Source organism: Dermacentor albipictus, chromosome 3 (assembly GCF_038994185.2).
Source record: "Dermacentor albipictus isolate Rhodes 1998 colony chromosome 3, USDA_Dalb.pri_finalv2, whole genome shotgun sequence".
Taxonomy (NCBI): domain Eukaryota; kingdom Metazoa; phylum Arthropoda; class Arachnida; order Ixodida; family Ixodidae; genus Dermacentor; species Dermacentor albipictus.
Window position 1 is genome coordinate 54,791,559 of NC_091823.1, and position 16,369 is coordinate 54,807,927.

General features: G+C 44.1%; 1 protein-coding gene and 1 long non-coding RNA gene across 6 annotated transcripts in view; one reads left to right on the forward strand and one right to left on the reverse strand.

Annotated features, from left to right (window-relative positions):
* LOC135899127 (uncharacterized) overlaps positions 1 to 16,369 on the reverse strand; it is a 334,018-nt gene that overhangs the window by 79,519 nt on the left and 238,130 nt on the right. The gene's annotated exons all lie outside the window — the stretch shown is intronic.
* The window catches only part of LOC139057402 (phospholipid-transporting ATPase ABCA3-like), a 65,511-nt gene that overhangs the window by 41,872 nt on the left and 7,270 nt on the right, over positions 1 to 16,369 (forward strand). For 4 of the 5 annotated variants that reach the window (XM_070535489.1, XM_070535486.1, XM_070535490.1 and 1 more), the window contains 7 exons: positions 3,147 to 3,202; positions 4,144 to 4,236; positions 5,105 to 5,221; positions 9,789 to 9,881; positions 11,775 to 12,222; positions 13,419 to 13,876; positions 15,189 to 15,314. In XM_070535489.1, the coding sequence (XP_070391590.1) occupies positions 3,147 to 3,202; positions 4,144 to 4,236; positions 5,105 to 5,221; positions 9,789 to 9,881; positions 11,775 to 12,222; positions 13,419 to 13,876; positions 15,189 to 15,314 (1,391 nt within the window). The remainder of the gene's footprint in view (positions 1 to 3,146; positions 3,203 to 4,143; positions 4,237 to 5,104; positions 5,222 to 9,788; positions 9,882 to 11,774; positions 12,223 to 13,418; positions 13,877 to 15,188; positions 15,315 to 16,369) is intronic. The other variant, XM_070535487.1, reaches the window with a different exon arrangement.

Here is a 16,369-nt window from a genome sequence, read left to right on the forward strand (position 1 = left end):
TATAGTCTTCCCATGGTATCCGTTGGTTTCTGAGGTGTTCAAATGCTGGCGCTCTTTGGCCAACATTGGCGCTTGCGCCACCAAATCCCATAAATCATCAAAATATCTGTGCGATACAACTATTACTGCCTTCCGTAGTGCACATAGGCATGAGACCACGAGTAATGTAGCTTCCCTAATACCGCCTCTTCGCAAAAATTTGTCTGTGCTCTCCTAAAAAGTTCGGCTAACTCCTCGTTTTTCTACGTCAGAGAATTAGGCAGGTGCAAAAACTAATTATCATCACTGGAATCGATTTCTTTTTTTGTGACCCACCACTAGCGACCGGCCAGTCCTGCCGATAAATGTAGGCGGAGTGCCTCTCAAATCAATGAAGGCACCACTGACAAAGCAGGAAAGAAATAGCTGGAATAGAATTGTTACGTTATACGAATCTGATTACACATAGTTGTTCCAGAATGACCCCAACATCGACCGTTGCCATAACAGTTGTAACTGCGCGCATCCGTCAATGTGCTGTGGTTTGAATGGGATGTCGAAGAAGGATAGCGTTACATCGTCCACAAATTATACCTCTGCGGAAATATTCATATTTGATCTGTAAGCAAGGATTCTTGTCAACCATGAACAACTTCTCTTCTTTGGGGGACTTGGAAATAAGACTTAAAACTGAAGCACTGCGTTAACGTTCCCGTCATGTGAATACGATACACTTATATGGCTGCAGCTACACTGTGTCTTTCAGGAACACCGGAAAACGATAGTCTAGAACAGTGATCTATAGCCGAAAAAGATCTTCAAGACCCATTTTGTCACAAGATGTTAACCTCTTACATCTAGACAATCTTCACATAGGCGTCCACATCGCTAAACGAAACCGCCATCAATGGGGCATAGAAGTCGCATTGTTTCTGAGGGTGTCATGGAGAGCGCCTTTCCGAAAAGGAAGCCTTCACATTTGCACCTCGTGGAAGATAATTTCTGTGAATGCTCACATTACTCTGGGCATGCGAAAAGTAGCTGCGCAGTGAAAAGATAAACCAAGATAAGATAGTTGTGAATGATATCGCAGTTTCACGTGCGATATGATAGAGCAAGGCCTGTAGGTTGTGTGATAACGTCTGCGGGGTGCACTCAAAGGACGAGCATACGAGAACAATCCTGGCACACTGCTGGAGCTAGGTAACCATTACTCAGCACATTGCACAGATACTTCTAGGAACCCTCTAACGAGTGCTTAACTATATGCGGCGTCGTGTGCAGACATGTCTCCAAGCCGATAGTAGCAATTTGCGGCATCCTCTCTAGTGATCACAGCACTGCCGTAAGTAAAACTTCAGATTTTAACACCCTTATTCCCATGGCGCAGTTACATTTCGGACACCCAGTACTTCTACAAATATGAGCGTGGCATCGAGTTCGGTAAATATTCTCGATAGCGCATTTTGTGATGTCAGCACACACACATACAAATCTGCATTCCTAGAATAGGTTTTAACAAAGTTGGACTAAAGATTAGAAAAGTCCTCGCAAGAATAAATGTTGGGGTGTTCATGGACTGCAAAAAACCAATTAAGCGCGGAGCTTCCTATACATATGGCCTCCCTCCCTCCCTCCCTCCCTCCCTCCCTCCCTCCCTCCCTCCCTCCCTCCCTCCCTCCCTAGTATTACTTGACGACAAAGTTATAGTTAATGTTTTCTAGCACATAATACTAGGACTATAGAAAATTACACAGAGCACTGATCTGTCGTCCTTGTCCATTACGCTGGGAAATATCGATCATGCAGCGCGAACTTGTCCAACGCTCAGCATTGGTCGACGAATATATAACCACTAGTTTCCTGTCACCAAAATATTAACGAACTCACCTTCACATGAAAAAACTTTCATAATCGTTGTTACTGGGAAGTTTTGATCTATAGGACGTATAAGAACGTCTGAAAAAATGAAAGAAGAAAAGTACAAGAAGTCTTCACGATTCTATGCGTATTGTGACGCATGACCGCTATGGGCCAATTGGTTCGGTTTATGTAATCTTGTAGTTAATCACAGTAAAACGCACACTTCGAATAATGTGCAGGACCGAACGCGCATTCAATGATACAAATGTGTTCTATGATATCGTCTACCTCATAGTTCAGCACAGTGTAGCACAGTGTGCCTGTGGATGGCTACAGGTACAGCGCAAGGAACACGATGTTTACAGTAGCAGATACATATTGTTACTTGCATGCTCCTTGTGTTGTGCCTATTTTCTTGAACCACCAAAAGCCAAATTGTCTCCCCATGAACGATTTGCTGGAAGTCTAAATGCTACAGAGGTCGTAGAGACAGCCGGCGGGGTTTCAACGTTAGCCCTAGCATGGTTACCTAATGTTGAAGGTCGGTCATAAAAGTTTAAGTTTTGCGAAAGCTTGCAAGGTGGAAGAAGAATCATGAAAAAGAAAATTTTTTTCCTACCCGAACGTAGCCGAACCTGACAGTCATTGGGCACCCCTGTGCGGGTTTCTCGGAAGACTTCGCGGTTGAACTACAATTCCTCATTGTCTAAGGATCAAACTACGACAAAAGTCTTTGCAGGACAGTCGCTATGCCATCCCAGCTAACTGGGAGGCTAGCAGGCCGCAGATTGCGGAGGAATTAATTAAGAACTCAAAGTGCAAGGACACCGAGTATTGCAAATAAGTTCCGCAGAAGCACGCAAGACTTAGAAGGAAACGTGACGGGGAAAATTGTCACCCACACAACAGTATATTTAGAAGCTACAAAGGGAACCCAACCGGTATTCTTAGTACATTTGGCTATATATACTGCCTTTCAAAAGCTTATACAGTGCTTGCAATCGTGCGTTCGTGAGTCTGCTATAACCAATAATGAACGAGATTGGGTAAAGGTAATAATATATCCTGTATTTGCTTTTCCTGATATCATGTGTCCACATCACGGTTTAGAAAAGGCGAAAAGTATTTTTTAATCATTATCATAGAACCGAATATGAAGCTGTGCAATGAAATAAAGCAATATCTGCTTTACGACTTCCACGTATATGACTTAAAAATTGCAAGCATTTTTCGCTGTTCCCTGTTAATGATTTCTTCCTTCTAATCGCATTGGGCATTCTGTTTACTTTTTCTTTCTGTTGCAGAATAAGCAGGGAATGGGCCGCAGAAGCGAAGCGTCGGCAGAAAGTGGAAGGGGCCAGTAAGTGCAGACCTGTCGTTGAATGACAAATTGACTTCAAAGATTTATAATAGCATCCTAACAGTTGGACCCTCTCCGCGCTGCTGTCTCCATAGGAAAAAGCATACGCAGATACGTTTTCTTGAGTACAACTATTGTCAGCAGCAAAACGTCTGCAGCAAAACGGGGATTCACTTTATGATAAAAATTGACTGGTCTGGACGAGAAAATATATGAGAGAAAGAAAAACCATGTGAAGAGAAGAACCGACTATAATAATAGTGAAATATAAACAAGGCTCCCATACGGGAGTCTTCTTCACAATAAAATCAGTAAAAGAAACATTGTGTGTTTAAGCACGCTTCGCTACGTGACGCAGTCAGCGGAAGCGTCCCGTCATTTCTGTTCGATGTGGGCGCTATGATAAAAAATTGCAGGGATTCCGGACTACAGGAATTCCGCACGGGAGCCAAAATGTCATTTAACTTCGGTACTGTATTGGTCGGCGCTTCATTTTGAGTTTTTGTCTAATGACTTTGGAAAAAGCATCCATGGTGGCCCAGTAATAATAGACTGCTGAGAGCGGTTATGTAACGAAACTAAACACAGTGCGTCGACAAAAGACAGAGATAGACGTGAAAAAATGATCTTATGACTAATCTATCAATTTAAATGTTAATTTCATTGAGAAATTGCAGTGACTTTCCTTAAATATTTTAAGGCATGTGGTATATTTGGTATGAGGACTTTAACAGTCAGTTGTTGCGAAATTTTTGGGTGATTTCAAAAATCTGAATATAACAAATAGTTGCTTTTTGACAAGAAATGAGTATAGTTGACGTGTAATATTGGATTCGTATACGAAATTTAGAATGTTCGCCCAGCCTCAAATCAACACTTGTCTTTCTTTTTTATTTCTTTTTCTGCTCGTTGTTGACTAGTCAAAAACGTGCTGTTTTCAGACAAGCAGCAATTACCAGCGTCCGCGAAAGGTGACGCTAACGTTGCCGCTCCAACAGCCAAGCCGACTTCCCCAACTGGTGCCGCGACCAGTGGTAAGCACCGCAGTGGGTTGTTATCATCTCTTCAGAATCCCCTAAAACGTCTGTAGTTTTTGGGCGCTGAAGACTATATAATCTGCGCCTGTATGTACTTCATATAGCACAGGTGCATCTGGTATCGGTGGTTGTCCAAGACACTGGAAGCACGGGAAACGGGACTCAATGCAATCTATTCAACGTGTACTCTCATACCTTGGATCGAATGTTCAAACATACACGAGATGAAATGAGTCTAGTGGTGACCGCCTCAGTGTGCACAAGGAATCACCTCAGATGGCGAAACGTTGAACTTTTGTTCTTTTTATATGTCGGTGGTTTGCTGCTATTTGGAATATTTAATGCCTAAATGCGGTCGAAACAAGGACGAACCACATATGATGAAGGCTGAATGAACCTGTACTACCATTATGCAGAACTCCAGTAAATTAATAGCCCCCCGTTTTTGTCAAGTTACATTAACTTTCTGCACAACGAACGAATACATTATTTGACGATGGACCTTTTTCTTGCAGAACTACAATCACTGACTACACCAGTTTTCTTGTTTAGCTGTAGGGGGCACATTTCCGCGCACTGAAATATGCTATCTGCTGTTATTTTTTATTGTGCCAAAGCGCCATGAAGTAGTAAACAAGAACAAAAAATCTAAAACAATCGCCGTTTAGCGACGTTTCAATTAACACACACACACACACACACACACACACACACACACACACACACACACACACACACACACACACACACACACACACACACACACACACACACACACACACGCACACGCACACACATACACACTGATCGAACATAAAAAGTTTTCTGCCTTCTAATCGAGATCAGAAAACGTGTCCGATTTCAGGAGCGCCGCCTGTACCAGCACCAGCACAAGGTTACGTAAACGTGGCTGCCACAAGCACCAAGCAGATTCCTCCAGCTGTTGCAGTTCCAGTTGTTGCTCCAGCTGTTGCAACTACTGGTAAGGTACACTGCAGGATGTCTGCAACACTTTCGTGACCTCCTGTGCTTATCGGACCCTGTTTCAGCATATCGCTACTTGAGAGTAGTGCTCAAAGGAAGGAATGTTGTAGTGCGCGCATGCCAGCAGAGTTCTAAAAGAGAGTCGCAGTATCGCCTGAAAAGGGGCACATTGATTGCGATAGCAATTTATTAGACAGCTATACGCAGTAAGATTATCAGTTGTATCAGCTGGATATATCGCTATTAAGATTCGCTTAGTAACTAACCGAATAAGCACGGTGTCAAGCACGCACAGGCAGACATGAACACTTCTTACTCGATCATCGCGGACACTCGCTGTCAGAACGCTGGCGTGATGACGAGTGGCCGCAACGGGGAGCGAATTTCCCTGCGTGCTGCAACACAGCGCACACGACGCCATCATCTACCGCGGTCCAGCTAGCCTTCGAACCCAGCGAAGATTGCCTTCAAGATGGGACGCTGTGGGGCCACAGCCGAAGTAGTGTCTGAGACTCGTGGTACCCTGCCCCCCTTCCCCCTCCTCCTAGCACAGGCACTTCTATACTCTCCTCGCCCCCCTCCCCCCATTCACAGGCACTTCTATACTCCCCTCGCCCCCCGCCACCCTCCCCGCCTTCCACCATTGCACGCGAAAGAAGACAGTGCCTCGCCACGCCACCATCCTTCTCGGCTCACACTCACATGCTTTCCCTCGCACCAACAGTATACGGCACACGGCCGCTATCTCATCGCACTTGGACTTTATAGGGAGCCTCACGACGACGGCGATAATTCGCGTGAAGTGGACACGCGTTCCACGAACTCAGTGATTCACTGGGCAGCTCGCAAAGTCTCTACAGACTAAAACATGCATAATCAAATTTTACAAACAACTTTTTTTTCTTCTTGCGCTTACAATTTATAGCGATAAATGTTGGCAGGAGAAAAAGCAGCTGTATCGCAGTTTCATCGAGTTCCTTTCATCCGTCCAGTAGCACTCAAACGAAAATTGAAATATTAGCGATTAGAATTTCCATGTCCAGAGTAACCCATCGCATCTACACATCTTGGCGTAAATATATTTCTGGTGAGCAAAACATGAAGTACGTAACCAAAATGGATGGGATATTTATTTAGACAGAAATATGTAATGAACACAGTCACATTTACACATGAAATAGGCATGTTGAAATGCGATTCTGCGCGAAACTCATAATAAGATAACATCACAAGCATAGCATACAGATGAAACCATATCTTTACCTAAAGGTTATACTAAGATGAAAAAAAAAGAAACGGATTTATTTATGAAGTTTGCTTAGCGCTGGTAACACACGAAGGCCAAATATGTCTTTCTTTTCTAGTGTAAGTATGTCTTTACCTCGTTCATCATATTTATTGATTACCGATGACATTTCAGTCGTACCGCCTCTCTTCCGTAATGCTGGCGAAAGAAAGGGATTTTCTATGGCGGCTGCTACCTAAAAAGATAGCACGCAGTATCTCTCTCTAGGTTCGCTAAGCCTTACAACATTTGAATTTTGCTCATTGTATTGCTATACATTTTCAAAAAGCATGTGGATATAAATACTGTCAGCTTCTATATTGTGTTTGTGAAAGAGTGGCTATGTATGTTATGGGACCGAAGTGTTGTGAATTGAGCGCGGTGCCTTTTGCTGCATTATTCTAAGCTTGTGCAGATTAGTCAGTGTAGTGTTTCCCTAGGTTAATGTGCAATAATACATATAATAATTAAATGAGAAGTAGTATATTATCTACTTTTATATTAATTGGGAATATGTTGCGGCAGCGGTTTTCCATACCGACATTTTTAATTAACTTTGTTAGTCAATTTTTAATGTACTCGTTCCAAGACCTATGCTCAGACAAAATGACTCCAAGTAGTCTTACTGATTTGCCAATGGTGATTTAATGAGAACGTAATGTTATGCTTCCGGCTATTTTTTCCGATGCTCCCGGTGCACCAAACAGAAGGCACTTTGGTTTTCATTCAATCAGGATTAGTCTGTTTCTTTTGCACCACTGCTGTAAGTTCTGACAAAAAGCCTAAGGTATTGTTTCATCCATGTTCTTTCCACGAATAAGCACTGAATAGTCGCCTGCATATATGGGGCACCTGCATAATCATGAGTTTTTGTAATACAATTTATGTAGAAAAAAAGTATTGGTCCCCGTAGACTTCCTTGGGGAACTCCGCATTCAATGAGCCAGAGTCTATATTTATGTTTATTCAGTAAGACGTTGAGGAAACGATTTGTTCCAGTTTAACCCAACTCGTCTGATTCCACAAGTTGCTTCATAAAGCCGTACGTTTCCGTTCATTGCAGTTGACCTTTGTAGAATAAAGATGTAAGCAGATTTGCGGCTACCAACAGTTTCGTATTAGCCATAGTTCATACCAATTACGGAAGAAAAACCTGTGTTCACTGCAGTTTCTCTTTAGGATGAATTACCACCAGCTATAAGATCCTGCAGTTCTCTTGAAATCTTTAAAAAATGACCATAAGTATCATTTACTGCGATAACTGTGCTACGATCCTGTCGGCGCATTTTGAACTTCTGTGTCACACGTCACTTGTGTTTCATCCATGCTACTTTCCTGGCTTTCCTTTATGCTATGCTTTTTCGTGTTTGCTTGATTTGAAATGAAATATATAGTAATGTATTTAATCTGTCGATGATATTTGATAATAACAATGATTTGCTGTGGTAAGATATCGCCACCAACGTTGTTATTAACCGAGGGTTCCCCTAGATTTCTTTCCCTTTGGGACCCCCATCTGTACATTTGTGATTTTGTAACTTCTTTTTTGGAACCAATAAATCTGAATCTGAATCTGAAGCTTTCTATTCGAGTGCGTCTACCCTTCTGTAGCTTTTTGTGAAGACAGGTAAAACTGAGACTGGTCGATAATTGTTCAGGCTGTTTTAGTCACCGCTCTTTTAGATCACCAGTCATTCTGGACACTTGAAAGCTACTTGTGAAGACACTAGTCGAAAGTTAAAATTTTATGTGTGTGCTAACATTGCTTCGAGTACATCTATTACTTATGGTTTCTTTTTAAATTCTAATCTATATGAATCGCGACTATGACAGTTTGAGCCCCTGAGGAACGCTAGTTTTTCACGTAACACTTGTCGGCTAGAAAAATGTATGTGGTAGTCCTATAATGCTGTTTGTGGCTTCGTGACGATAGTTACTACTGTCAAGTTCAACGAAAAAGTAATTTAACAAATTTATGAGGTCAGTTACACTTACTCTGGTGTTATGGACTTTAAAGTTGTCAACCACATTTCTTGCTTTTCTTGTCGCTAACATATTAAGTTTCTTCCAGACGAGGCCGCTATTTGAGATAGTTAGGGTTAAATACACGACTATAGTAGCCATCTTTCTAATGTCTTAATTATTTGTTGATCTTACTCCGAAACGCTTTCTATTCTTTAAATTGTTGAGTGCCTCTGCACAGAAACAGGGGCCAAAAAGGTTAGTTTGTTGCTTAATAAGCTTCACGTGGTCTCCTAATAACCAGTGCCTACGTAACTTTCTTCTGCCTAGAATATGTGCGTATCGGAAAGGAAGAAAAGTAATGCTTTTTAAAGATTTTCTTAAACTTGCCATAGCTCGTGTTGCCATCCCCAAGAACAAAAAAAAAAGGTTGCTCCAAACTACTCGGGCAATCTTGCGGCGAACTGTGTCTTATGTTTTCTCGGGCCACTCGAACTTCCTTAAATTACTGTGTAGCTGAAGCATGTGAAAGATAGAAAAATGGCCACTAATGCCAGAGTTTATAACACCAGATGTATGATATTATGGGCCAGCGAACTTGTGAAAAACAGGTCAGGTGGAGAAACTGTTATTAAGCTATGCGCGTTGAAGTTGAAAAGCCGTTGCTTTGTAGAATGAACAATAAGTCCACATCAAGACCAGAGCCCTTTAATGAATCAATGTTCAGGGCACCGTTGATTGTGAGCAATCTTTCGCAGTCGTATAAGCGCGGCCTCGATGCGTGGAATCGTCGCGAAACTGGTCGCTCGAGGCACTTTGCGTGTATTTGGGGGCTTCTTTCACGCTCGGAAAAACACTTTTATGTAGCACGTACTGAGCGGCGAAAAACTGTATCAGGAGTTTTTCATGTTGCACTACAATTTTCACGTTGACACTTTTCAATTATAATATTTGAGTAGTTGAATAATTAATTAAGACTAACGATCTAATCAGTAGGAATGCAAAGAATAATCCGAGTATCTACAAGCGACGGACAACGTTACCTTGGTTTTTCAGCTACGTGGCACTTGCATATTGTTAAAGTTTGGCTAAAATTTTGTGGGACAAGCTGTTTGTATATTTTCCTAAGCCTGGTGAACAATGAGAACGTTGCAACTCAGTAGGGTGACACCAAAAGCATATCCCGCCTACGATGATATGTTTATTTCTTTAATCGATGATATATTTATCCTTTTATTTAAGTAGGGAACTTAGCCACGTTCTTAACAAGCGTGCTTGCCCAACACGTTACACGCGTTGAAAACACCTTAAATCGCAGGCATGCCGCTTCTACCGTCCCCGCCAAAACCGGACGCCAACCAAGGTGCTGCAACCAACAAGCCAGGTCCTGCACCTGCTGTCACGAATGCCGGTAAAAAAAATATAGAAAAAAGAAATGGTGCTGTTTTTCTAACAACTGTCGACAGAAGCATGAGTCTGCAACCTTACCGAATCGCGCCTATAGCGCATTATTGACATGCAAGTCACACTTGGGGCCACGAGTTTTATTCATTAAAGTACATACTCTCAAGGCAATCCTGGTAATATCCGCAGGGCTGGCAATTGCACTTTTCTTGTTAGCAGCCTTTATAGAACGCCTAAGCAGATGACGCGTCCACCTGGTGATCGCCGCTATGACATAAGTCCCGGCATGCCACCTCCGAGCTTCTTCAGCGCACCGGTGAACACTTCCGGGGAGCACTAGTTCCGGCGTTAGTTTTAAGTTTTTGCATCAAAAACTTCTATTCTTCAGAGCTTTTCGTGACGCTTGTGCTCGTATTTCAAACGCCAAACTTTGCACGGGGCCTCCTCTATAGCTAAGCTATAGTAAACTAGATTTTTTTCGCGGTCTAAAACTTTGTAGTCGTTCTCATTTAAATGAAAGAGAGAGTCAGTCCCAAGGAGGAGCAGGCGTAAGAAGTGATGAGAATTCACTAACGAATGTTTCCCACTGCGTTCCTCAAAAACTGCAACATCCTCGAGGCTAATGCGTGAACGAGATCTATCTGGGAGGCAGGCGCTGCGGAAGCATTTTCCGCAGTGCCTTGCGTAAGACCCCCAGTCACACGCTTTCGTATCACAAGAGCTCTTTCGCACTCGCAAAACCTGCGCAACTACTCCGCTATCGTTAAATCTTGCCATGTCATCGTGCATGGCACCATGGCATCGCGACGATATCGTAACGCCAGGTTTTGCTGAAGGCGCGTTACTCCCTAGACGCTCCCTAGACGGCGCTCAAGAACTTAAAAAAATAAGAGTTAAGGGGTTTCGCGTGCCGACACCACGATTTGGTTATGAGGCACGCCGTATTCGGGAATTGCGTATTAATTTTGACCAGCTGTGGTTCTGTAACATGCGCATAAGTACAAGAGCGTTTTCACATTTTGCCCCCAACATATATGCCACCACCGCGGCCAGGAGTGAACACATGACTTTGAACTCATCAGTGCAACGCCGCAGCCAATATGTAGCCACGCTAGTTGAACCTACTGTCAAAAGTTCCAAACGAACTAGGTGAGGAGCCCTCTACGAGTATCCCAAGCGCTCTTACATGTACGCGTAGTATGTCGCCGGTCTGTTTGATATTAAAAAAAATACTTGCTACAGCACTTCTCTAGTCCTGAGTGCTCCTTTTTCGTAACGGTCCTCATGGGCTTTCCGAACGATGCCCACTTTTAGGAGAGCGTACTGAGGAGACAACAGAAAGGAACTTCCTTCTAAGGTCAAACGTTGGTATGTTATTGAGCGGCTCACGGTTAATGGGAAACCTTGCGTAAAGGTAACCAGCCATAACATAGAATTCTCAGGTTATCTAACCTGCCTTGGAAATATGAGAGACATGCAGTGACGAAGGACGAAGTCGCGAGTTGGATTAGCGGTTACGGCTGCAGCATTTTATTTGAAGCAGAATTAAGGGTTTTAAAACAATAAGGGGTAAAAAACAAGCAAATAAGCAATCGATCCGCAGGCGTTTTTACAACAGTGTCCTTCACAGCGCACAATGCATCAATAAGACGTAGATGTAAGCCCGAGTGGATTTTTTCATTAGGCGTTGTTAGCAATGCTTCAACTGGGTTGCATTGGGATTAACTACTTAATATTGTATGAACTTCGTTTGTCCAGGCAAATTGTTTCCTTCATACTTTGCCGCCGCCGCGCACCTTGTTCCTTGATGATGTCTCCTTTGGTGCGTGAGATCGCCGAGTCTAGCTACCAGAGGTTGCAGCTGAGGTCTCGTTCTTTTTTCTACCGGAAACAATGTCAGGATCACCATCGAAGATCGCAGAGAGAAAGAAGCTGAAATTCACTCGGAGACCAGATGGCGCCCAGCAATTCGAGGCCCTGCTCTCCAAGCGCTGCTCCTACTTGGGGCGTACGCGTTTCTTGTTCCTCACTGGCTGGCTGCTTCCGGTCGCGATAGCCTACCTGGCTACCACCACACTGACGGCACAGCGGACGGACGACATAGGAACGCTTCCACGGAGCATCGTCCTCAGCGCCGCTGCGCAGTTTGGTGCGGACGCGCGTGCCTTCTTGGCCGAGGCGAAAGAGACGAACTTGTCGCTCAGCTACCGGGAGCTCCTGAGAAGCGAAGCCGTGGCCATCGACGAACTCGAGGATCTAGATGAGGAGATGCTGGCTGCCCTGGAAGAGAAGTATTTTGAGTATGCTTCAAGCTACGCCTTTGGAGCCACGATCAACTCTTCGACCCTGTGAGCACCAGTTGTACTTCAAAGCGAAATTTTATTCGCCTTTTCCCTTGCGTTTGGAATTCGTCGTGGTTTCATCGGAGGATATATCTGTGGCTATACTAACATTCCCGCAGAACCCATCTCACAATGAATGTCCACGTTCGTGCGATTAGTGTTGAAGCAACGTAGCGACTCACCGTATCGCAAAATCCTTCACTTTTGTCGCCGATTTATTGAATCTTTTTGTTAACGACGTCTTGTTCACTTTTTCGTAGCTCAACACTGCTCGCTCAATGCTCGCCTTCGTCCCATTCTGTTCGCTTCACTTTCATCACACTCGGCTGCTTTTGAGGCTGACTTTTTCACTTATATGCAGCTGACTTTATTTTGTGTTGCCGACTCATTAATTTCTTGCCTGTTTTTCTGCTTGTCTATCCTGCCTCCTACAAGGTGTCACATACACATTCTGGAGGATTGGTCAGGAATGTTCAGATACTAAGTGTCACATGCCAAGTCCTACACAGCCAATGGCCCAAGTTATCTATTCGGGCACGGGCCCAGTTGCGAGATGGGTTCTGCCTGAATGGTTTTATGTGGTTTTGTGCTTTCGAAATCTGCATGTTTACATGTTTACCTAGCCTAGGCTGATAATTTCTTAGCTCCAGCGACATAAAGTGCTTGAAATATAAAATGACCTTGAGGCAATGCTCTTGTAGATGAGAGCAATATCGATAGGCGATGCCAAACAGCGAAGGTCGCACGCATATTGTAGGATGCGCCAGAAACGTAGTCTCAAGTTTTGACTCGTGCGCATCTTTTCACCAGCACGTTTCGTCATGTTCTACAGCGCGTTAATGTCGACACGGGCCGAGGAAACGTGCGTAACAGGAGCGCTAACGCTCAGTGTCGAGTAGCATGTTTGTCTTTGTCCTGGTTATCTTTTTTTATGCCCAAAGCGATACCGCATCAACTCGACCAGCTATTCAGCACGCTTATCAACCCTTATCCGTCCCTGTTATCACTAGGCATTTGCTGTAAATCTGGCCTCACGGTAAAGTAACGCAACAAACATTGTGTGAACGTGTAGATTTTTCAAGTGCTATTTCCAGTAACGTATAGTGGAAAACAGTAACGACATCAGATTTTATATCGTTTCTTTTTCTGAGAGAGAGATAAAGGAAGGATGCGGTTCCGTTATGCCTTCTTATTCGCCGCAGTATTGAAGCCTGGTACAATCCAACAAGCCTAATGAGCCTGGCCGTGCTGAAGAACCTGATGAATACTATCCAGCTGAGGACCACGTCCGGTCGGCGCGACCTGCACATCAACACCGAACTCTCTATTCACGCGCTGCCGAGGGGTGTACTAGGAACTGCGTCGGAGAGCAGAGAGCACGAAGAGAGCTTACAGCGGCTGCAGCTCGCCGTGGAGCAAACATGGATCTACTGGGGCTGCATGGCTACGGTCAGCATGGGCCTGATCATCTCCTCGTTCGTGGTGTTCCCCGCCGCCGAGAACCACAACGGGGCACGTGGCCTGCAGCTGATGACTGGCGTTTCCGGCTGCACCTTCGTTACGGCGCATTTTCTGTTCGACCTCCTTTTCTACCTGGTGCCCATGGCGGTGATATACGGAGTCTTCGCGTTTTTGCAGCGCCTGTCCTTCGTGACAATAGGTAACAAAAGTGCGCCGCGCCGTTAGATTACAGACCGATTTCATCACGCTCACAGTACATGAGCACCGCTTATGCGTACGCGCAGTACAAGAATACGGTTAATAATCAACACACTTTCCCTATGGCTACCTCCATAATGTCTGAGTGAATTTGTAACAGTAGCCGCGCAGATTGGTTCTTGGAGCCCGTTCTATGACACGCTTTCTCTAAATTTAGCAACATTTTACGTAACATATTCACCTAGGATGTGATGTCTGATGCGTGCGCAGCTGAGTGAAAGTGGCTTTATTTTTTTTTGTGGCCAGCTTTCAAAGCAATCGACACACATTACCATAGGTCGATGTATCGTCACAGACGACGAACAGCCGTCAAGTGCGCGTGGAATACGGCAAAATGACTTGAAACTTGAAAATTCTGTATTCAGCGTTAGCATGGCAGCACCATACATGGAGCTGCGCATTTGTTTTTCTGTCTATAGAACTAAAAAGCTTTTTTTACCATATAAAACATTGTACAATGCCTGTTGGGGAACAAGAAAACAAAATAAGTTTCTCTGCTTAGCTTCGCACCCCAGCTTCTTTCTTGTCTAACTTTGTACTTCATCTTCTAGTCTAGCGCAAATGTTACCCACTTTATTTCGTGCTGAATATACCACTCTCCCGCCATAGCGGGATGCCACATTTTTCAAATTGCGAGCCAACCTTTAGAAGTACGGTATTGCACTGAATTTATCTTTCGCTCCTCTTAATTACTCTCTCGTCCGACTCGCGCCTTAACCTTCTTTGTCAACTTCTTGCTGGATCTCGTTTTCTACAACGTCTGGTTAGCCGGGCACTTTCTTAATCTTTCTACTTGGTCGAGGACGCTGGCGCCTTCACTTTCTATGCATTACTGACACAGCAGCTCACATGCACAATACAGCTAATCCATACTTGAGAGATCTTGACAGAGCTTACTACCTCCTAAGTAAGTCCTTTCAAAATTTCTACGTACCAGTGCTTAGTTGAATGCAGGCAAATAAGTGTATTGATGACATATTTTTTTTCCTCGGCGTTCATTATACCGAACTTCATTTTCATATGAAAACAAACTACTTTGACAGATCCATTCTACCTTGAGTTTCTCCAAAGATAAAATCGGAAGTTGTGTCTTCGCCTCGGAAGGTTTACTTGGTGCTTGCGTGTGGGTGTCAGTATGTGCGCGTGCATGCGTGCGTGCGGATAAAGACAAACCAGCCACTGATTGCGATTTCTTCTATCTCCCGGTAGTAAAAACGGCAGATGAAGTGACCGTGGCCTTTGATATTTTGCAGTGGCTCTCATCGCAATCGTGCTGTCATTCGCTCCCCTGGGAATAATGCTACCCTACATGGTGACGGAGCACATAGAAGCCGAAGGGACTGCGTACTCAATTGTGGTCGGCATGTTTGCCGTCGGAGGTGAGTACAAGCTGGTGTCCTTTGTTATAGGACAACCATTGTGAAGCGCAGCTAGCTCAGCGAACATTTCCGTACTCAGCGGACTCGGCAACTGCTTCAGCCACCGCTGTCTTACCAAATAGCTCACGCACAGAAAATGTAAAAAAAAGTATGTGCCCGATGGTTTTAACTAACCGCGGTCTTTCAGCACAAAAAATCCCTTGTCTTACCATTAGGGAACAAATGTTTTCTTTCTTTCTTTCTTTCTTGCTGGATTTCAGCACAGAACTGAGTGAAGCGCATGTCACCATTGCGTGTAATGAAATGTATAACTATAATTATAATGAAGTGTAATGAAGCATAATACTAGGCCCCAAATTGCATGCATTTGCACAAATATCGCACTGTCCTCATGCCGACACCAAGTCGCTCTTTCAGATAATTGGCGCGTGCATGACAGCGTATAGCACATGTGCGTGAGAGCACTTGCGGGCCAAAGCACATGCGGAGTGTCAATTTAGAGAAAGATGCAGGAATAGAACAGACGACTGATAGCTGAACTTACTATTGTCCTTCCACAAAGAGAGAGTGAGAGAGAGAGAGAGAGAAATTACATTTAATAGTCCCATAGGAACTAAGACTCCAGTCCGGGTCTCTTGATGGGCTCATGCTTTCTGGCCCAGCACATTACGTGCTGCACCAGGAGTGGCCACCACAGTTATTTCAACTTTCGCTGGAGAATGATCCACTCTTTCCAGCTGCCGGAACGCTTGTTGGTTATTGTTTTTAAAGGCATTGTGCTTCTGAAGGTGGAGTGGGTGGGGCACTCTAAAAGGTGCGGTGATTTGAACAAGTACCATTGAAACACAGCATGTGGCATGAGAATATAGACTGGCTGAGGTTTAAATTTGTAAACCTAGTTATCACGAGCGAAATGTCTGTTTGGCTTGGTTTCGCAAAGACTATGCATATAGTGTTTTATTAATAGTAGGCCACAGTATTTCAAACACGTGGCACACGCTGCCAAACAGGTTGTCCGCGAAGTCGCGGTGAAACCTGGCCGTCGCAGTCGAGCT